Raw genomic sequence first — 23304 nt, forward strand, 5'->3', positions numbered from 1 at the left:
TCCCTTTCTCCCATCGAAATTGGTGCAGGGTGTTTTTGTTTAAGCTTGAATGCGCAGAAAGACAGAATTTATGGTTGGTATACGCCTCGAAGAACTCTTTCAGCAAAATAAGGATTTTCACCTCCAGGTTATATGAGCCTGTACCCGGTATTGCAAGAGCTTCACTCTGGAACAATGAAGTGAGGAAAGAATACGTACGTTTGCCTTCGCCGGAATGCCCGCGCGGGTGCAATCGCCGGCGGAGCTGCTGGTTTGATTAGCGCTGTTCCTAAAGGGACCGCTTCTCGCAGCGGCGCCGAGTTCGCGGGATGAGAGCTTATACTGTCGCTGACCGCATGTTGCAGCCAATCAGCCGCGTCCTATCCAGTGCCCCGACCATTTCCCAATGCCCTGACAGTAATTCGAACACCAGCAGTACTCGTCGGACTCTCGCGTGCGTGCGTGTGCACACACACATCGTGCTCTTCGCGCCCTTCATTTGTGTGTGCTCGCCGCTTATTTAGGAGCGCCATATTGGCCATATGTAGCCGGGACGAATAGAAGCCCGACTTTACGCGCGTCTCGTCGTCTGTGAAAAGGGTTAGTGCGCCGTTCCAGTGCTCACTACGATGACGCAGCTTTGCATAGTCCTGCTGCTGTAGCTGCGATCATGTGTGCGCCGTCACGGGGTCCTCATCTCAATCCCTGTTTCGTGTCGTGGTTTTTGCTTTCCGGGAATTGCGCTTTTGAAAGCCTTTAGCTTCAAGCGAATGCGTCTACAACGCGCGTTTGCATCTTCCCGAAGCGGCGTGAGAATTGTGGTGACGGAAACCGGCCAGAGCGAAAACCGCTCGCAGGACGCGAACGAAAAGCCGAACAGTGGTTTTCACGTTTCCCTGCTACAGTCTTTCGCTTCTTTTAAGAAAGGGCAGGATGAAGTTGTGGATCACAGAGCAAGCACTGCTGGCTGACATTATCGTGTCAATCACGAGGAAATGGAGTTCAGCATGCAGTGCGCTGAGCTTAGATGTATTGACCCTTTTCGTGGAGCAGTTTGCTCTAGAGGAACGAGATGGCGCTTCGCACGTATTCCAGCGAAAGCGCAGGAATACGAAACCATTACCGCTTCTGCCCTGCTACTGCGCAATCGGCTGTCGGAAATGCAACTGGGTGTTCGCTAAAGCACTGTGCCCCATTCATGTCGCAAAATGTGGGACGGTAGAGGGAAGACGTATGCAGTGCTTGGCTGGAAAAAATTGTGACTGGCATATTAAGGAATGGAATGAATCTGTATGGCCAAGGCCATGGCGGACCGCTGCTACATCAGCACTGCCTGTGTTGCTGGCCTTTCGTGGCGCATGGCTTTCCTCGTAGATAAAAGTTCTCTTCTGCTAGCGTTGTATCGCTAACTTCGAAAGAAAGGACTTCAGCCCTGGCACGTCGACAAGAGTGAGTACCGCTCGCTACAAGTCACAGAGAGTAGCGCCGCTTAATGGCGTAGCAAGTTTCGCGCACTTTATATACACATGACCACCCCAACTCACACGCAAACTTACGCCCACTTTATCGCCAACGTATCGAGAATAAGTGAATGGGCGCACTCTTGAATTAATGCGCCGAAGTATGGGTGACGGCGACTACAACTATACACACGAATGTTCGAATCTGAACGTTTCGTGATGGTCCACATGGGGTACGTCTTCGTTATAAGTTGTTACTAACTACAGAACATCTACGTTCGAAGCCTCGAAGCCCTTGTGCAGAGCAAGAACAAATCTATCGCAATCGAGCACACCTGCGAGCTCTTAGGCAAAAATTATCCAATCAGATGGTGAATGCACCAAGAAACGTTACTGAGCCAGGAACATTACAAACCGCTGCTTCAAAGCATTTGCCGCATAAAGAACGAAGAGCAAACCCACTGATCCTGATTTAATTCGTAAGTCGAAAGTTCGGTCAGCTTTAAATACATCTTTAGCCCGTTTTAGTACAAGCACCGTATACGCTGCATGCGCTGTCCGGACAAAATAAGGTGCAATGAGCTCCGAAAGCGCTTGCACGTCCTCTGAAGCTGTGGCCAAAGCTTTGTGTCGTCCACCCAGTCAGTCTACGATATTCAACGAAACAGGTGTTTGGTGAGCCGCACCAGAGCGTCATGCACATCCATTGTAAACACGGAGGAAGCTGAGGCAAGCAATTTACGCGTCACCACGTCACCAAGTCTGTTGTGCGGGGCGCGAGCGCGGCTGGAAATCAGTAGAAAGAAGCGAGTAATGCGTCCCCGAAGAACAAGCAACAACTGATTTTTTGTGTTCGTCCAGCCTCTACGGCTCGGTTGCGCACCCTCGCACCACTTCCCTTTCCCGCACACTCCGCGATAAGATTTTACCGAGTCAAAAAGGGGAAAGGGTGTCTGGCTGCTGCTGTGCGACCGTGAGGCCTCCACAGGTCTATACGGCTATCTATTGGGGCATCAAATTGCTTGTCGAAGAATGGGGAAGCACGCAGTCGATGGCGGCAGAGTCGAGCGGCGAGACCAGGAATTTCCGGACACAGAAATATTGCAAAAGGTTAACAGTAATTGTAGCAATCATTGCAGAACGCGAAAACAGGGAGCGTCAGATAATGCTAATAAAAGTAGCTATACAATATGCAGTAGAGATCAAAGGGGGTCTTTCTAGATGGCGTCTACTCCCGCGGCGGCAGCCTATGGTGGGGCTGAGCGCGGCCGCGCGGGTTTGAAAGCGATCTGCGATATGGACTGAGTCTGTAGGTGCGCCGAGGGCTGATAGCTTGGTGTGCGCTTTGTCCTGGCCGCTATAGTTCGCGTTGAATCGAGAGGCAGCACGAAGGTCAGTTTGCTCGCTGCTGCTGCCGCGCTTCCTCACGCCAGCGGTTTGACATGTTGTGAGGTGTGCTTGCCTGTACGCGCGTGGCACCAGACTTGTCAATTTAGTAATGGAATGTTTCTAAGTTTATACGACCGATACAACTACTATCCTTGGGCGCTATAACGTTGAGCTATTGCAAAATTTTCTATTCCAATTCTGCAATCAGGCCTTCGCGATTGGTCAAAAACTTTTTTGAGCCATTCCCCACTTCGCCTGTCTGTCACGCGGCGTCACAAAAACCGCAGTGACTCCCCATCTGATATGACGCGTACACACTGATTATGCATCATTGGGCCGAACAAAAGAAAAAGTTATTTCTGATTCTACGCCTTTTCGTCATTAGCCCCCGGCTATTGGTAAAGTTTTCGGGCTGCACTCACTTCACTTGCCTGTCACGCGACGTCACAAAACCGCGAAAACTCACAGCGTCAAAGTGACGTGTGCACGTTAAAGAAGCATTAATATGCCGAACAAAACTGATTTTTTTTTTCTGAATAGCCGCAGGCTGCCACGTTCCGAAAGGAATAAGAGATGGCTGCCGCCTATCGCTCAGGCACTAGCTACTCACACCTGCCCGAAAGCATTGGTTTATTTGCGCACAATAAAACTTCTTGCATGGCAGTGTAACGTTTTCGAGCACTTTCGGCACGTCTACGACCTCGCTCTATCAACTCTTCTTTGCTGAGGATCCGTTTTAGCGGCATTCTTAACCTTCCGTTGCATGCCGCCGCGATTTTTGACAAGCCACGTCAAGCTAGGTAAGGGAAAGCGCACGAATCGCAGACGCCGGCACACCCTCTTCATTCGGTTATCGATTTTCAATGCACTGGCTCGGCCCAGTCGAATCCCTCTCCACTTGAGCGAGCTCCTAGCCTCTTGTGAGCCAATTAGATAAGACAAGCCGCACACTGTAGGCAATGTTGTTCGTTTTTAAAGTAAACAAAAGTGACCCCCTGTGAACGAGGAGAGCGCTTTTTGCGCTGTTCAGACAGCGCTGCGTATCACCGCCTGATGTTTGCGTCGGCTGTTCCGCAAATTTGACGTCAGGAGATTGGAATAACAACAGATTGGAATAGTTTTACGTTATAGGGCCCCTTAGTTCATATATCTGTCTAATAATTTGCTATCACAATCGACGCTTCGCTTTTCGGGCGAAACTGAGACTTCTTAAAGACGTCCGAAGGCTCGTCGCCCTAGCTCTCACGCTGCGAGCGAACACGTCGGGGTATGTGTTGTCATGGTCCACGCTGCGGGTCTCGAGTCAATTTTACAAATCGCCATGGGTCTCACCTTATACGCAAATAGCTACTCGTACAGCGCTCTCGGAGTCAGGCTCGTGTCGCTTCAGCCGGCGCCTGCGTACCGAACTGATGCGGCGTGTCTTCAATCAGCATCGAGTGGGTGTATCGCTATACTCGGCTTTCATCAGGCAGCGTTTGTAAAGCACGGCAAGCGCCACTGACATACTCCTCTATGGTTATGTGAGCAAGCTAACGCAAGCTTTCACGTTCTCTCGGGGTTATATGCATCCTGTAATAAGTTGTACCGTCTCGTCGTCTTGGCACAGAGGCAGTGGCGTAGCTTGGTCGTCTGGCACCGGGGGCCCATAGGTCTTCTGTCACCCCCCCCCCCCCCCCCCCCCCCCCCGGCTGTAGTCGAGGAAGGCGAGGATATCGACAATTTCCGGGTGTCTTCATACGTATATGTCCCCCCCCCACTGGCCCCTTGCACCCGGGGCCCACGGCCCCCCGGCCCCCCCTGTTGCTACGCCACTGCACAGAGGTGTCGCCATGAGCTGTCTTGAACCTGCTCTGCACAACACGGTGGCTGCATATTTGCTGTCTTGCGTGTCAGAACTGACTTTGTCGTAAAATTGGGAGCTTCAGTTAGATGTCGTTCTGGTCGCGCACGTGCTCGTTATCTGCTTGGTTGCATCACTAAAGCGATTTTCTTGTCTTCTATCATCCGTAGGTCGTCAAAATGAACGGAACTCGCACTCATACTCGCTCGCAAAATGTTACAGCAAAGCTTTCTAGGCATGCACAGTAGATATACATACACTGTTTGACGTTAACAGCGACTAGTTCGTTAGATGTGCCGCTTTTTTAATTTTTAGGTTCACTGAGACTCGCGAACACCAGACCAGTCTGGTTCATTGGGGCTCAGACGTCGCATATTACACGAAGATAATTTCGCTGCGGAAAGTAGCATTTTTGTGGTGTCTATGTAGAATGCTCAGTCCACACGTGGGAAAGAAAAAAAAATGAAAGCTAAACGGAGCAGCTTTCCTTGTTCTTGCAGTTTCGGTTGTTGCAGACTTCGATGATTAGAATATAAAGCGCCTCTCTCTGCGGGATAATAATTTGGGATACTTTGCGTGAGCCAGGAAGAAACGAGGAAAAAAGAAACTCTAAGGGATCCTTCCGTAGCGATGAGCGCGCGTTCTTTGTTGTGCATGCGTGATCGGGTATTTAAGAAGGGTCGGCGAGATATAGATTTTATTTGACTTTGTCTGCACATTAAAGGAGCTCCGTCGAGTGCGGTTGATTAAAATTCATTATGCGCGCTGTCTTTTGCCGCCTGACACCAGTCGACATCACAGACGCTTTATTATACGCTCGCAAAGTGCGACGCAATAAGTGCGTTTCAACCCTTGGGAGAGCGTACCATATCTTCGTCTTTTGCACTTATGATTTCGCTCATGGTCGTGCGGCGCAAACGCGGTTTTATTTATACCCCCCACCCCCTCTCGGGACCCTCTCGGAGGGTCCATATTTTAACGGTTTAGGTATTCGGAGCACGCGTGAAATGACGCTTGGATCTGAGCGTGGGCGTTGTGCGATGGCTTAACCTATATCCGCGCTGTCTTCAACCTAAGTTTGCCTTGCCTGATGTTTTGACTCGTAGTTGGGAGCACCATCTCCCAATCGCCTCGTATTCTCTTTCATCCCCTGGTTCTGTGCAATCACATTGTGCATAACTGTAAATATTAAAAAAAAAAAACAGAATACCGTGCGTCGTATCCGGAACATATTGACACGTGTACTTTATCGGGCGACCACTTCTCACCACCTAACCAATGTTATCGCACAGCGCAGGACTCGGGAACATTCGCCGACTGATCAATAAAAGCCGACGCGCTTGACCCGCTGATCAGATTTTCGACGATCGCCGACTGTGTTCGCCGCTATCGTTGTGCTTTAAGTGTAGCCTGTCTTTGTGGGCACAGGTTCGCCCAATAAAAGCTAGTTTTGTATTTCACATTATTGCATGGTATTGCTACTGTGTTCTTTAACGTCACTACCACGTGACATCTGATTTGTTAGGTGGTGAGAAGTGGTCGCCCGATAAAGAAGTACACGTGTCAATATACTCTACTTCGTGTCGGGATATCAGTGCCGCGCATTGCACTTGACGTATCTTAGAATTTTTCTTTGCAGTTTTTATATAATCGGCTTTCTCTTTTGCTGCGCATCTCTGGAGAGCAGGCAGGCGTTGCGTTCAAAACATCAGTCGAGTTGAACGGCTGTCATGAGCTAAGAAACGGGCCCATCGAGTTCGTGCGCTTATGCGAGGAGGTGTACGCGTGGGATTGAACCACCGATCAAGCGTTTTCAAGCCGAGCATTCTAACCACTACCCCACGGCCGCTTCGTGTAAGCGTACGGATACATTGGACGCTGACGAACGCTGATGGTGGTAGGCGCGCTGTCGCGCGTCTTTGCGGATGCAAACCGCCATTACTCGCGAGGCGCGGCAGACGCTAGGCGCGCGTCCGCAAGCGCACGTGTGGTCTCGGCTTTACGGTGCGCACATTGTGTCCACGGTGCTCTCGGCCGCTGTTGTGACCGTTCGGTTCTCTTCGCAGCGGTTGTTAAGCGCTTTAGACGATGGGGTGGTTCATTCTCGGCGCTTAGTCGTGGCGTCACACGGCTTTCGAGCGCGCCCTTTTGCTCACGAGGAAACGATGCGCGGTCTGCGAGCGTGTAGGCGCCATTCGTGACCCCGGCGGTCGCCGTATTTGTCCGTTCGCAGCCTCGAGGATACGCTACGAGATCACCCAGGGGAACATAGGAGGAGCGTTTGCGGTGAAGAACGAGACTGGCGCCATCTACGTGGCAGGCCCTCTCGACTACGAGACCCGGAAAGAGGTAGGGCGCAGCCTCCTGGCTTAATTGCCCATGATGCTGCTTTTGTTAACACATAAACAGTCAGTGCACTCGTACCCCCCCTCCCCCCACCCAAAATCCATCATCATCATCATTGTCATCATAGATTACGAGCCCGATATTGCATATCTTGTCTTGACCCATAAAATCACTTATGCCTTACATCTTTCATGTTCCTCTTTTTTTTTTAATTTCTGATGTCAGTAATTGGCCATGCCTACTGTGTTATACAAGGGGCATCTATACTCTCATCGCTGCGCAGCCAATGCTTTGATCCTTGCGATGGCATCGGGGATCGCATTCTAGAAAGTAGTTCGAAGTGTGAAGTTTTGTGCTTCGTATTTTGTTTATCTCTCTCTACATTCGTTTATTCCTCAGTTTGCTTTTATTAGCCACATTGTACTGCTAAGCTCAAGGCCACAGGCAGGCCTTCAATGCCGCAGGTTTGACCCCGGCCACGGTGGCCACATTCGATGGGAGTGATACGCAAAAACGCTCGTGTGCTTAGATTTAGGTGCACATTGAAGAACCTCAGGTGGTCATAATTAATCCTGAGTCTCCCACTACAGCGTGCCTCATAATCAGGTAGTGGTTTTGGCACATGAAAGCCCAGAATTTAAGTTTAATGACCACTGTAACTCTCACAAATACCTGGCTAGTGACAAAAGGCAACATTGCAATGTAAATGATATTTAAACTTTTAATTTACTTGTGTGTATGCAAAAGGACACTGGTTCCAAACAAGTTGGGAGCAGTCTGACCAAACGGCTTCTTCCCCACTTTCTAGGTTAGGTGTCCTTGGGCATGCACATGCATTTGTTCTCATTTTATGGTGACCACAATATATTTTGATAATACAAAATTTGTAGTGTTCTCAAGCCTTGGGGGTGCTTCTCTTTAATTATATTTCAACATAATTTATTGCTTGGCTTGTCAGCACCAACTGCCTAATGAGTTGCCAGTGCCTTCTGCACTTTGCTTTTGCATATTACTGCCACTGGTTGTGTGTACAAGTGTGCACGTTTAGTACAAAAATTCAACTCCAGTCAGCCAAATATGATTGATAGGCTGTACATTTTGCAGCAAGCTAGATGCACGTACATTTTCTTTGTTTGCAGTGAAAGGGTACTACAGAACATGCAGATCAGTAGTATGAGCATTGAATAAGTTTGCTTTTTATAACATGGTTTGCACATGCCATTGTGAACATAAAGTAAATGCTCTTTTCAGAAAAATAGCCTACAGGCTGCATTTCTGCAAATAATTTCAATTCGTAAAAGAACATTCAGACACCATTTATTTCATTTTTTTGCCGTGTGTACACGTGTGTGCACGCATGCAAATGAGTGAAGCATTTGTAAGTTGCAAAAATGGTATGGTGACATGTAATCAGTACTCTTACACGTATTGCAGGTAGCGACATATTTTTTTCCCAGCTGCTAAGATTTTTTGTGGGGAATTTGTCATAGAGGCAGGAGTTTTTTCAGTGGCTGCTTGCAGATTGTTGCCACCCAGAATTGTGCACTCCTATTGGTTGTAGTTTCGACTGCGGCTGGTGGCATCAGATAACCTCAACGAGAACCACACAACAGTGCTCATCAAGGTCAAGGACGTCAATGACAATGCCCCCATTTTTGATCGTCCAACTTATGAGGCCCAGATCACCGAGGAGAATGACCGGAACCTTCCTCAGAAGATACTTCAGGTCCACTTCCATCGATGGACATGCTTAATGCTTATTGCCTGCTGCTGCCTTTTATTTTTTATAGAGCATGCATTTCTTTTTTTATTGTGTCTATGTGCATGTACTTCATGGGCTTTATTCTTGTATCATAGTTTAAGCTCGGTGGGCATATTTGCAGGAAATCTAGACTTGGCATAAAGACTGAATCAAAGATGGAAAGCCTTCTCTGCTACCTGTAAAGTTATAGAACTTTTTCTGATGATGTGTGCACAGAAGTGCCACTACCAGCTTTGGCTTTACGTTGGGGTAAGCTATTGTAGCACTGTTTCAAGAGTTTACAAAATGGGTACAGTCAAGACATTCATGTAATGTGCTGCATCATGCAGGCTTCTGAAAGAAGCCATTAGCCATGACATTTTGAACATGAAGTCTGAATATAGACACAGTTTTGGCTATGCATATATTCTATTTTTGTCCGTGGTAGTTTTCGATGTTTTGTGTGTGCTTCAGTAGTCCTTGCGTCTGTTGTCTCAATTCTTGAAGCACCATGTGTTTTATGTTTACCATCTTGCTTTTTGTTTTGTGCTTACTGTCATGCTGAATTTGGTTCGGTGTGGCAAACATTTATGTCTGCTTATGCCTGGGCAGGTATCTCATCATTCTCCACCCCCTTGTTTATTCTTCTATAGCTTAGCTGTATCCAGTAAATTACCTTTTCGTTCTTAGCATGAAACCATCAAAAACGTATGATTTTTGGTTTCGTTGTGATGTTAGTCACCTTAAGAAAACCACCATGTCTAGCCAGGTGGTGTTGTGCCACCAAGGGTGGCCTAGCACTGCATGAGTGGCATGTGTCGTCTGAGTGTGCACTTTTTTTCCCCCCATTCTTTCCCTGCCCTTGGCCTTGTGCTGCTGTGGTGCCAGTTTAACTTGACGCTGGTGGCATCGGACACCCTGTATGAGGGCAGCACCACAGTTCTTATCCACGTCAAAGATGTCAACGATCTTCCACCTGTTTTTGGCCAATCTTCATACGTGACCACCATCGAAGAGGAGGTCTCCCACAATTTGCCAATGAAAATTATGACGGTATGCATGGCTTATATGTATAACAATCTCTGGAACTTGAAGTTTGAGGACAAAAAGTTGCACACAGTGCACATTAAAATTTATTTGTCATTCTAGGCTCTTTTGCCAAGTTCTTCAAGCTTTTGTTATGGGGAGATAGTGTGTTAGATATAATTCCACATTTGGTGGTTTTCTCTTTATAACTAAGTTAAAAATACATCATCCTAAAGTTTTATTCTTGTCGATTATTCACTTTTTACAGTCTTAATGTTCTTCTAAACCTTCCAACATTGGTACTTACATTTTTTTCTCTCCTAGTTGAATTTAAGCAACAGGATCTGTCGATCTGTTACTTGGTTCTACTGCTTTTAAACTGGTAATGTTCAGTTCATTCTAAATTCAGAAGTAGACAAGTGCAAATATCTTGGCACTTCTCAAGTTTCTTTTGATGGAACTTGGCTTGTTTTCACAGAAGTTGGCTGTTTCTTTTGCTTATGATATACCTCAAAAGCCTTCCACGAAATTTTAATGGCTGGTTTTTCAAGACTACTTTAGTGTTGCTCAGGCTTCCTAAAATATTTGCGCCATGAAACACAACCGAATCACATGTTGCAACGTGCTGTCTTTTTTTGTCCTTTAAAAAAGAAAAGGAAGAGTTTCAAACAATCTGTCAGCCAAGTGAATATTTTGACACAACTAAGAGTCCCTATTTTGCCCTTGCATAGTTAATGAGTGGAAATATGAGATGCTAGTATTTTGTCTAAGATGTCTTCCTCTTTCTCATTCTCGTTAGTCTATCCAAACTAAGCCTCTAATTATTCTTTGTACCTTTGCCCCTTTCTAATTAGTCTTTTATAACATGTGTGGTGGTCTTATAATTATGGCTATCCAGTTTTTTAGAACATAAACGGCTTCTAATGGCACCCTTGTCTTGGGAAGGTGAGGAAAGTCCAGCATGCTTGTCACTGCATCCCAGGAATCCGTCTGCGATTCCATACTTGCATGACCTCTTGCACTGTTTATGCTGCTGCTTGAATATTTCGGTTGCTCGGCATGTAGCATTTTACCTTCTACTCTTTGCCTGTGGTTTAGGTAAAGTATTTGCATGATACATTCTTTGTTGTATTGAACAATAACCTTGTTAACTTTAATTGATCCACGAAACATTGTCTTTGTATACTAACAAAATAAAAGTAATAAACCCCTTCTACTTTTACTAATAACTGTCAAGCATTGTAGCTAGCAAGGTATGCAATATTTGAGATCTTACAGGGCAGTAGTCATTTAATGAACTGATAAACACTTTTCAAAACCTATTTCTTGTGGTGCTATAGAAAGCTCATTGAAAGTTCTGGAGCCCTAAGGGGGTAGTCCTAAAAGCAACTGAACAAATTTTTCAGCTTGTATGTGAATTGCAATTCTGTGCAAGCAGTTTTAAGGATGGTTCACCACATAGTGATGGCTTGTAATTTGGCAAGCATTCTGTGCCAAAAAAGGAAGTAATTTGTCAAGAGAAAACATCATGCTTGCTTCCATAAGTACAAAGTTTGATCATATTATCTGTGCCTTGATCTCGTTGGACATTGTACATGGCTGTCAGTCCCTTTAATACACCAAACAAGAGTAGCATGCACTTTCATAACCAGATTGTAGCATTTTGGATATCTTTTCTTTTAAATCTGTTGTTGTCCAAGTAATTGGACACCACTCGCTGTTCAATGGCCAGGCAGTTCAGCCAATAATTTTTTTTTAATGTTGTCAATGCCACATTTATTATTTTCATAGTCTATTGTGCTGAACTTGCTTTTTTGATATTTCAGGTGACAGCAACTGATGGCGACAAGGACAGAGAGTCCTTGATAGTTTACTTTCTGACGGGTCAAGGTGTTGATGAAGACCCCGGTAATAGCAAGTTTGCAATCAACACAACTACTGGAGAGATATATGTACTAAAGCCATTAGACAGGTAAATACATGGTGCCCGAATTATTACATGGTGCCCTCATTACATGATGCCCTCATTATTGAAGGGACTATAAAGAAAATTATATATTTTTATTATTTGAGTCAATTTGGATTTGGATTTCTTGTACCGCATTTTGTGGGTTGTTATTCATTTGATCATATATTTCTCTAAAAACATGGGTTGAGAAGCACCACTTTGAACTTCCAGCGTTCCTGATGACATGTTAAAACAATCATTCATGAGCAACATGCTAGTAATATTTATTATAGTAGGTGCTGTGGTAGCCACATACGCCTTACACTTAGCTCAGTTTTTTTATGCTGGGTCAGATAGCTAGTGTCATGCAAAAACTGAGGTGTATGATGAAACAGGAGCATGTGGAGCACTGAATAAGTAACCCTTAAGTAAAGTGTCTCTGGCACACACACCAGAAGCCAGTACAGTGAAACCTCGTTAAACCGTAGTTGGCCGGAGCTCAGAAAAAGTACGTACTAAACGGTAGTACTCCTTAACCGAAATAGCTTGAGATCGCCCACTTACTTGTCAAAAACCGAACTCAAAGAGAGTGCAATGAAAAGGGAAAAAACATGCAGTATTTACTTCGTGCGACAAAAGTGTTATTTTCATTTGATGCCGCGGCAGCCTAGCAGCGATGACAACGACCTCAAACTTACTGAAGCTGCGAGCCAGCTTTTCAGCCAGGCCCCTCTTCTCGGCAAACACTTGCATGGCAGATTCCTCGTTGGCGTTGCATATTCTCCATGCACAGGCTCGGTAGCGTTGCAGAAAGCACGAGGCACTTTTTCATTGCGGGGTGCTGTTCTCGTCGTGACGATTGCATTCATGAGCCTGACGTAACGCACAGCTTATGCCACGGTTGGGCCTGAATCGCCCGTGCTGCCGCTTTCCATGTCATCCTTATCACTGTCGCTAGGCGACACTTCGGCAACAACAGAGGCAACGATGACGAAAAGTCAAACCTCGTAGCCAACGTCTCTTTGCGGTTGCAGCAGAGCTGCTGAGCAACTGCTTCGTATTCCAAATACCACACACCGTAGTCAACAGTAGACCCATGTAGCGTGCAAGCACCGACTTCTTCGTGTCACGTTCAATAGCACGAACGATGTCTAATTTTTCTTCTATGCTGAGCACCCGGCATCTTTTTTTATCCGAGCTTCGGCATGATGCGAGTCCTCACTTGCAAGACGCCACAACACTCTCTGGCATGGCGCCAAAATGATGTTGGTGTTGGTGTGGCTTCACGTGCAAACGCACAGGGCACTTGGAGGTCGTTGTTCTGGTCTCTGAGGCTTGTTGTTCTGCCAGGCTGCCCGATGGTGACGACGCACCGCTGAGCTTGCGCAACGAAAATTGCAAACACTGTGTTAACCGATACGTACACAATAAGCTGGTACGGTTTATGCGGATACAAAACACATTATGTTCAATGGCCGCTGAGTCGGGGATTCGACTTTACTACTTTTGAAACGAAACTACTGTTTAAGCGGGTACGGTTTAAGGGGGGATGCGGAGCTAAAATACCCATTTCGTTAAAAAAAAAGTTTTTTAATTTGAGTTGTTTTGAATTGCTTGTTTAATAAAGAATCTTCTCACCAAGTTTGGTAGTTAACTGAGCAGTAGAAAGGAAGAAAATGAATTTTTTTCACAAGTTGGTGGCATGCATTACCCGTCAAATGCGACCCTGAACGCTGTTTTTCCAGGCACAGCCGTATAGTGGGCAAAAAACGAAATGCAAAGTGAATGCCCTTGTTAGGAAGTTTGTTTTTGACGCTTTTTAGGCACGGACGACCTTCTATCGAGAGTACACCGGAGCAGTATGGAATAGCAAAAAAAGAAAGGCATATTTTTGGCCGCGGCAACTGCAGAGTGGCTGGGAAACCGAAACCGAAAATGCGATTGGTGGAAACACACCACGTGACCACGCAACGCTGTTTTTGCACCATTCGACGTCTCTCTCGCTTTGGATGTGTTCTGCGCTGGTTGTATGAGTCTTTTCTTCCTCCTATGACTTTGTTGGAATGAGCGGGTGGTTTGACAGAAGATGCCCATAACGAAGTCGTCGACATGGAGAAGCTTCGGAAGGCGTAAACGCTCCGCAACAGTGAGAGGCCTAAAGAGCACTGGGCAACCGCCTGCAAGTGTGGAGCGTCTGCCTGGGCATTCACAAGACCCATGCCTGCCGCCGGTGATCAAAGCGAACTCTTCAGGCTCCGTTGATGGTTTGTCATCTGGGGAAACTACTGGTCCTACCAAAGGTAATGAGTGCCAATTGACAACATTTGAAAGGAAGGGCGCACTACTTTGCCAGTGTCATGATTCTGACGAGATGGAAGAAATGCCTGAGCTGAGCGGGTACCGTCACGTGAAAGTTACAGCAATCAAGGCGTTAATAACAGCACTTCTGTGTCCACATTGTCATGGAAATTCGTTAGATTTACAAGAAACCGTCGTGGGTGTGAATCTTGAATTTGTCGTGATGTTTAGCAGGTGCGTGGAAGTCAAGAAAGCTGCACACGCTCCACCTGTGAAGTCTAGTCGCCAGCCTGAGCTTTAAGTGCGTCTCGTGGTTGCAAGTCGTAACTGTGGCATGAACTACAAGAAGCATGGCAAACTTTTTGCGGGCATGGACACACCGGTTCCTGTGCACCACAAGACATACCAAACAGTAGCAGAGAAGGTGTACAGAGCTGCTATGGAAGCAGCAGGCGATGTGATGCTTGAAGACGGGGCTGTTGTGAGGGCAATAAACTACGTTGCTGGCCCCACTGATCTTTTGGATGTGTGTGTGAGCTATGACGGAACTTGGCTTAAACATGGCTATACCTCGCACTTTGGTCTCGGCATAGCTATTGAGCTCTAGACGGGCTTGGTGCTGGATTATTCTGTGCAGTGCAACTATTGTCATGGCTGCAACTATGGTCCAAAAGAAGGCGAGAATGGACATGAAGATTGGAAAAATTTCACAGTGAGGTCCGCCAAAAGAATTTCGCTGGCTCTTCCAATGCCATGGAAGTTCAAGCTGCAGGCACAATATTCAGTCGCTGTAAGGAGCATCACAACATGCAATATACCACAGTGCTCTGTGATGGCGATAGCAAATCATTCCTGCATGTCTCCAGCCTCAAGTTATATGATAAAGAGATGGTGAAAGAGGACTGTATAAACCATGTTGCGAAACGAGTGTATGCTGGAATTGAGAAACTAAAGAAAACGACGAAAGGTCTAGGAGGCAAGGGGAAGCTGACACAGTGTTGTAAAAAAAACTTGCTGCTTACTATGCATCTGCCCTGAAAGACAATGCTCCAAGTGTAAAAAAAAAAATGGATCGAGAAGTATTTGCGACGCTTTTTCACTCCTACTCAACAGATGAAGTCCCACGACATGACGCTTGCCCAGTTTGTGAGGACTCTTGGTGTCACTACAATCGGCACAGAGCCCTAGTTGCAGCGGGCAAGCCATCAGTGCCAAGATCCCATCGTCCAGCTTTCAGCAGAGACGTTACCAAAGAGCTGGTGCCTCTCTACAACAGGCTTAGTAAGCCAGAGCTTCTTGCGCGATGTTCAAGGATGCAGACACAGAATGCAAACGAGTCCTTCAATGCTCTTGTATGGAAAAGGTGCCCAAGGATAGAATTTTCATCACTGAGAACAGTGGAGACTGCAGCAGCCCTGGCTGTGCTAGAATTCAATGAAGGAGCATGTGACATCAAGAGAGTTCTCAACAAGCTGGAACTTGAACATGGAGTCCATACGAATAAGCACGTTTCGGAAGCAATGAAGCAAGCCATTTCACGAGCGCAGGCAAGAGCGATGGATAGCTATAAAGCTGAAAAAAAGAGACGACGCCTTGAAGCGATAGCCACAGAGCAGCGTCGTGTTGAAGAGGAGGGCCCGACATATGCAGCAGGGCACTTCAATTTTTTTCTGATAGTAAGAATAAATGCCTTGCTCTGAAATCTTTGAACTGATTTTTCTCAGTTCACACTTTTTGCAAAAAAAAGACCTTTAGGAAAAGTATCATTTCCAAACTGCTTCATCATATGCTGCTTCCAACGTTTTTTCTTGACTTAAACCTTGTGAGGAACAAGATAAAGTACTTTTCAGATGCCTAAATTTTTTCCAACATAATATTTAGCAGATCTTTGACATGTAATGACAGCGAAAAAATAAACTTCATTTTCAGAGTGATGGCATTTTTACAGAAATGACATAAAAATGTGCAACTGACCTTATCCTGCGCTATAAACCATCTAGAAGGTATCTAATCACAAATAATTTGTATATTTTCATTATTTTGTAAACGATAGTTTCCCTGAGTTGACACACAATATTGTTCAATTTCACAGTTATAACTTTTTTCTCGTTGCACTAGGGTGCTGACATTTGGAAGATATTCTAATGGCAACAAGATCAACTACCCGTGAAAATTTCATGGAATTTGGTTGATCGCTTCAAAAGTTGACCCTTCGGCCTAGCATCAAGGGTTTCATTATATTTACACTGTATCAAGGGTTTTCATTACCGCTTGGAAAAGAAAATGCCAACTCACAAACTATTTCATTCTGGCACATGAGTGTAGCCTCTCTCATGCAACCCTCCACTCCAGGGCTTGTCACATGGTTGACAGCTATCCATTAAATGCCAAATACAAAAAAAAATTTGGACCACTTATAAAGGCTAGTTTCAGATAGTGAAGATAAAGAGCAGTCTTCGTGCAAACTTTTACGTTTGGAATAGCGAGTCAATGTGTAATCAAAAAGCTCGCAAATAGAGTGATTTTTTGATACTGAAACTGGAAAATCATTACCATTTGCCAGAAGTGATGCATGACTCGGAATAACCTAGTCTTGGCATGGCCATTGAGACTAGGTGGCAGCCACAGCTGTCTGTGGCATACTGAAAATTCTCGGAGGTGATGGACTGGGACTGACGTTATATCTTCTAATCACTGCTCGCATCATCTGCTTAGGTTCCATGTAAAGGCTGCTAATAAATTCAATTACCAGGCCTGCAGCTTTGCAAAAATTGCTTCCATAGCATAGGCTACTCATATACAACCAATTTAGCCAAAGTAAAATTTTGTTACAGTTGCCTTTAACACGTTCAGTGTGGCTGCACTTGTGGAACTCCCTATGTCTGTGTATGATGACCAATGGGTCACTTGTTATATTCCACTGGTGCACCGTGACGTACTGGTGAGAGTCGCCAAAGAAGTGTGCTCCTTTGAAACTTCCTCAAGGCACAGAGAGACAGCGCCACGACGTGTCAAATCAGAAGCAACAAATTTTTTAAAATCTACATTGATTTATGGCAGACGTCTTTCACACTGCAGAAAGTCCTGCACAGCCGCACAGTGGTTGTAACTGCCGTGACCAACTCGTGACCCACGTCGTCGTGAATATGTTGGACAATAAAACTGCCAGCACTCCTTTAAAGAGGACTAGCACCTTGCTTGTTTGTTCCTGTGCTCCTGCTCTCCTCTCATCCATACTTTTTTTAACTTCACATATGCAAATATATTGGTTAGGTATGCCTTCTGTGAAAATGTAATGATTCACATTTCATAGTATTTCGGAATGGTCAGAAAAAGTATAAATGTCAACCAGTCACATGTGTATTCCTGATTTATCGTTTTCAGCAGTTTTTACAGACATCGAGGGAGTCACTAGATATCTGCTGTCTTTTTGCATTTTATAGATAAATTAGAGCTTTAAGTACCCCAGCAGAATCGTGGTCGATGTGGTCTACAGTAAACTGCATACAAAATTTAAATGCGCTCTATTGTCCCTTTAACTGGGCTATATGGGTACAACACACTTATTTACTTTCTTATTTCTGCCATCTTTATTGCTGTCAATATATCTTGCAGTTTAATGGATCAGCTAGTTTAGTTTCACTGTTGCCAGGTGTTGCTAAAACCACTGAAATCTAGTTGCTTGCTTTCTTTTTCTTTTCTTTTTTGCAATTCCCTCTGCTTTTTTGACAAGCAGTATGTATCTGGTACTTTTCTCAGATAAATCCTTTAGTTTGGTCGGTTACCATTGGTCGGGAGCTGTAGTATACATTTGAATTTCGTTAATGTTTGTTACAGAAGTAAGGTAATACAAAAGCACTTCATGTTGTGTTGTATTCTTCATTGCTTTTAATGTTGTCTTCCATTGAATACTGTGCAGGGACCTTCCACATGGGCGTTCCCAGTGGCGCTTCACCGTTTTTGCGGAGGATGAAGGGGGCAACGGTTTGGTGGGCTTTGCGGACGTTCTCGTCAACCTCAAGGACGTCAATGATAATGCCCCCTTCTTCCCATCAGCAATTTACACGGGTAATGTCACGGAAAATGGAACAGCTGGTAAGTAAATGAAGCCTGCTGAAGTTAGCCGTTACTCAAGCATATATTATAATCTGGACCAAAGTAAACAAGTTTGCATTCTGAAATTTTGTTGTTTAAGACCTCTATCACGCAGCCTGTACATGCTTAAAGGACCCCTGAAACAGTTCGGACAAATTTTGTAGACGCGTAGGGTACAGCTAAAGTTAATTCACACCACAATTTGTGTGAAACGTCTCACATTAAGAGAGCTACGGACGATTACAAGTTACCCTCCTACATAGTCATGCATTTTCTCCTCAACTCGTTTGCCGAGTGATGGGGGCTAAGCTCTGCCTTCAGTGGCTCTGGTTCATGATGGCATGATGAAGCCTATAATTATTCTTTGTACCTTTGCCCCTTCATAATTAGTCTTTTATAACATGTCTTTTATAACCAGGACAAATATCCAGTGCCTTTGCATCGTCCTTTTGTTAAGTGTATTTTACACACATCTGAGAGTAGGTGGAAAAGCCTCGCACTCAAGCCTGTCATACACGCACGCCCTTTCTTTGTCTTGGGTTGCCATCTGTATGGATGTAACTTGTAATTATTTTTCAATAAGTATCCACTTTATTTCATTTACGTCTCCCCGTGGCACTCTAAATACAGCATGTTATTATACTTATAACATTATCAAGAAATGGTCAGAACTAGTTTTACAATATTTTCTTCTTACCGTATTTAATCTCATTTGCACTCAAGAGTAATAAAGCTTGTTTGCATCCAAATGAGAGAAAGAAGCCTTTGGAGGTTACTTATTAGTGTTGACACAAGTTCATAGGCATGTCTACATAAGCACATTTATGGTTGCATCCTTGTTTGGGTTTATAATTAGTTAATTGCATCATTTTCAGGTATGACTGTGATGACAATGACTGCTACGGACTATGATGATCCCAATGAGGGCAACAATGCACGGCTTGCTTATTCCATTGAGCAGAACCAGGTTAATGAAAATGGAGAGCTCATTTTTACCATCGATGAAGAAACTGGTGTCATCTCAACAGCAGTCTGTTGTCTAGATCGTGAGACAAACCCAGAGTACACAATCAAAGTGGTGGCTGTTGACGGTGGAGGGCTGAAAGGTATGCTTATGATTTGATTTCTTCCCCTGTTAAACTTTGTTTTGAATATAGCATTATAGCACAGAACCAACATTGACATGATGTAGTACCTTCACAACTGTTTCGAAAAATAAAAGCAGGAGCACACATCAAAATGCACTAGACTCTAGTTAATTCGAATCTGGTAAAGTAGTTTTTTCTTTAATTTCATCCCTGCCAAAGGCCCCTGCCTGTGCCCATGCACTTCTATAGGCCCAAATTTTCCTTAATTTTGATCCTAAAATTGGACTATGCCAAATAATTAGAACTTGACCAGTCAACATGCACGTGCCTGACCCCTGTGGTGACTCCAATAGTGACCCTTTTTGTGAGAACATCTGTCTCAGCAGAGCTTAGAGGGCAATGAATGCGTTGGACACATGTCAATAATAATCTCCTATCAAAAACGTTTACTTTTCGTCTGCCCTAGGAAGACTTTCTAGCAATAACAGTAGCTCAGAATGTCTGATTATGATATTTACCTGATTAACATGCATTTGTTTTTCGTTTTCAAGAATATTGGGCCGAAAATTGCCTCTGCCGTGTAATTGTATACCGTATTTGCTCTAATCTAGGCTGGCCCCAATTCTAAGCAGACTCCTGAAAGTCTGAAGCCGGAAGGTGTATGTGTGTGTGTGGAGGGGGGGGAGGGGCAACTTACCTTGAATGTAGACTAAACACAAAATGCGAGGACAGCATTCACAAAATGAAAACAGCTTTTATTGTAGAATGAGCTTGGCATGTTCTTATTCGTCATAACCGCTGCTGTGGTCTGGCATATGCCATCCCTGTTGCGGCGTACACAAAAAGCATCTCCCATTGCCCCCTCCAACTACAGATGTTTTTCTCTTCGATGCCGAAGTACCGCCCGTCTTAAACGTTTGACGATGCCTCTGTGGCTAGCACAACTTTTCGTTTGAAAGAGGCACTGTTGTGGCATCGCCTGTTTGATGCCATTATGATAACATCACGCCACACTATAGTCCCTAGAATATTGGCTAGTCTGCCATCTACACGTCGTGCCCTATGGAGTGGGCAAGACGCATTTTGAATGAAAGAGCAGAGGGCACTGCGAGCAGTCCTACTGCTACCTTCTTCGCTGTCATCTGCTTCGCTGGCTGCATGCACTGCGACAGCTTGGCGCGATGGGTTTACAACCTCTTCTGCATCTCCGGTTTTTCACAAAGTTTCCCAATACTGAAATGACAGCAAAGAAAGAAAAGCTAGAACATTTGAAAAATGAGAATATGCAAATAATTAGATTTCGCCAATTGCATCATATCGGCGACGCACGCTCAGCGGCCTTATAATTGTTTTTTTTTCCCTATAACCTTTCTTCTCATTCACGAACATCTTGCCATTTCATCAGATGTTGTGTGCTGTAATTTGGTTACTGTTCTTTAAAGGTTCTTCATTCTTCTCTTTAATTTTTGACTGTGTGCTTCATTACTTGCACGGCATTTTCGCAGAGTGAAACGTACTTCCACAATTTATCTAATGTCAAAACATATTCGGGTGCTCTCCTTGACCACACGCGATATCAACTTTACATGTTGCATCATTTCCTTGCATCGCATCAGCGGCGCATACTTCGCAAATAATTTTGTTTTTTCCGCTGCTTAAAATGAATGACCTGTACCAACTAGCTCGCAACCAAGCCCTTCTAAGTCTTCTGTTATTATGGGTTTATATTTGTGCTCGAAGTGCTTTCTTTTTGTCATGTATGGGTTTTGAATGAGCTTGCGTTTTATTTATTTTTTACCCTCTACTACGCCAAATTGCACTCCTGTACCTGATATTGGTTATTAATACGGAAGCATTGTATGGCTTGAAAGCAGAAAGTCCGGCGTCGGTATTGGCATGACCCCGATGGTCCAAAAAGTAAAGTGAGCCAATCGAGACAGTTCATGACGTCAATTAAGACAGTTAATTAGGCAGAGTCAGTTAAGGCAGAGTGAATTAGGCAAATGTAATTAAGGAAGGTTTAATTAAGATATAGTTCAATAAAACACTCAAGCCCACAACCATTGGTGTTAATTAGGGCTAAATTCATTAAGGTATAGTTAATTCAGGCACTTGCACCCACAACCTTTGTTGGCAGTCGAACCCTCCACCTTTGGTGGGAGTCCATCCCACCACCCTTAGTGTTAAGTAGTTAAATTAAGATGGCTGAAAGAGCATAGGCATCGCACGGTATCCACAATGCTTTCACATTCATCCATGTAGGAATAACTAAGTGCGCCTTGAATTTTATTGTTTCACTTTCACTATGCTTCTGTTAAAAACTACTGTGTTTTTTTAACATCCTTGAATCTATGCTGACCCTAGAGTTTGGTAAATGATTATTTGAAAAAAAAAAAACTATCTGCCTAGATTCGAATAAGTACCGTACAAAACCAAAACTGGCTTCGTAGAGTTTGTATGCTTTATCTCAAACATAACTGTACTGCGGCGAAGCTGACTTTATACATTGGACTGTGAAGCTGACTTTAGGAAACCAGCTGCCATTGTGCAACACATACCGTATTTGCACGATTCTAATATGCACCTTTTTTTAAAAATAAAAAGTGCATTCAAATTTGCATCCGCCTTACAATCGTAACTAATTCTAGTATAAATCAACACCAAAACAGATTATTACAAAAGGAAAATGCTAAATGCAAGGTCACTAGCCACACTGGCATCGAATGGATGTTTTTTTATGCCTTGGTTAGTGGCCACCATTAATCAGTTTGCTGTACACCTGTCACAGGCTGAAAAAAAAATATTTATTACAAGGTATCTTTCAAGCATAAGATGTTCCTTTTGGCAAAAAACAGGGTAACCGGGCACCACCACATGCATTAGGCATTTCAGATACATGCGTCTGTGACAGCGGTAAGGAAGTGTCGTCGGACTACGATAGCGACTAGCCACTAAGATTCAGCTGGGTGCATGTCTGTGTGCCTTTGTGTGTTCCATAAAATCGTTTCAACGCGATATGCATCGGCTCAGGTTTCATTAGGTGTGTGCGGTAGAATCGTCACCAAGTTATTATTTGGTGGGGGGGGGGGGTCATTTTGGTACACAAGCATTGATTAATCAATGATGCATGGTGTGAACCTATTATATAAAGCACAATTACTAATATAAAACATCTGATGTGTTCTTGAAATTATGGTGCAGAGTGGGACATGTTGTTCATTCCTGACACTCAACCTGTGAACATTTGGCACTGTGTGCCGAGCTTTCCTTTTACATTTATGCATTCTTTGAACACTTTATACCTATTACAGTTGATCTGTAGCATTTGTCTTTTATGCTGCCAGTCATCTACAAATGCACTTGGATGCAGTTAGTCATCTGTGATGTGATAATTTGTTGACAGAGCTACATAGTGTCATGTTTAATTACCACAAAAGCTTTTCACATCGATTTTGGTGATCTGCTGATGCCCGAGTGTTGCACAGACCAGTGGCGTGTGTGTGTGTCACACATGCGCACGCGCACACATGCACACACAGAGAGAGGGAGAGAGAGAGAGAGATGTTGTACAGCATGCAAAGACAAACTCCTAGCACTCCCCCAACAAGAATGCTTTGACGAGAATGCACGTTTTTGTGGTGCCAAAACAACACTTTGCTTAACTTCTGGCAAAAGTTTTTCATTGCTAAGGCGTGCAGCCACTTCACATTCACTTCAAAGTTGATAGCAAGTGTGCTATCATCCTTATGCTATTTTCATTTTAAAAATTTCATTTGCAAATTGATCCATTTCTATAATGTATGTCGATGGCCTAGCTGGTACATGACTTGGAAAGATGAGCGCTAAAAACGGGGCCAAAGAAAAACAAGACAGTGCACTATTGTGCATCTTCTTGCTTGCAGACCAAATTTGTTGCAGCCCAGGTAAGAGTGGAGATAACCATTGTTTTCCAGCCAGATCTTCTAGTGAGTGACACGGCCACAGCTACGTATTTGCAATTCGCCTATCACTCAATCGCACTTTAGGCCTTGTGGGCACGCTATATTAATCGAAATTAAAAAATACAGGAATGAAGCCTTGCGCCAACTTCG

At 44.5% G+C, this 23304-nt stretch overlaps 1 protein-coding gene across 8 annotated transcripts in view; it reads left to right on the forward strand.

Moving 5' to 3' along the window:
• CadN (neural cadherin) overlaps positions 1-23304 on the forward strand; it is a 326124-nt gene that overhangs the window by 261986 nt on the left and 40834 nt on the right. For 5 of the 8 annotated variants that reach the window (XR_007602747.2, XM_050195540.2, XM_050195542.3 and 2 more), the window contains exons 17-21: positions 6905-7020; positions 9647-9811; positions 11611-11756; positions 17950-18125; positions 19001-19231. Coding sequence is in view for 7 of the 8 variants with exons in the window: in XM_050195540.2 (XP_050051497.1) it covers positions 6905-7020; positions 9647-9811; positions 11611-11756; positions 17950-18125; positions 19001-19231 (834 nt within the window). In the remaining variant the exon portion in view is untranslated. Of the gene's footprint in view, positions 1-6904; positions 7021-8578; positions 8744-9646; positions 9812-11610; positions 11757-17949; positions 18126-19000; positions 19232-23304 lie in introns of all 8 variants that reach the window. The other 3 variants (XM_050195541.2, XM_050195543.3, XM_050195538.2) reach the window with 1 other exon arrangement.

Source organism: Dermacentor andersoni, chromosome 1 (assembly GCF_023375885.2).
Source record: "Dermacentor andersoni chromosome 1, qqDerAnde1_hic_scaffold, whole genome shotgun sequence".
NCBI classification, from domain to species: domain Eukaryota; kingdom Metazoa; phylum Arthropoda; class Arachnida; order Ixodida; family Ixodidae; genus Dermacentor; species Dermacentor andersoni.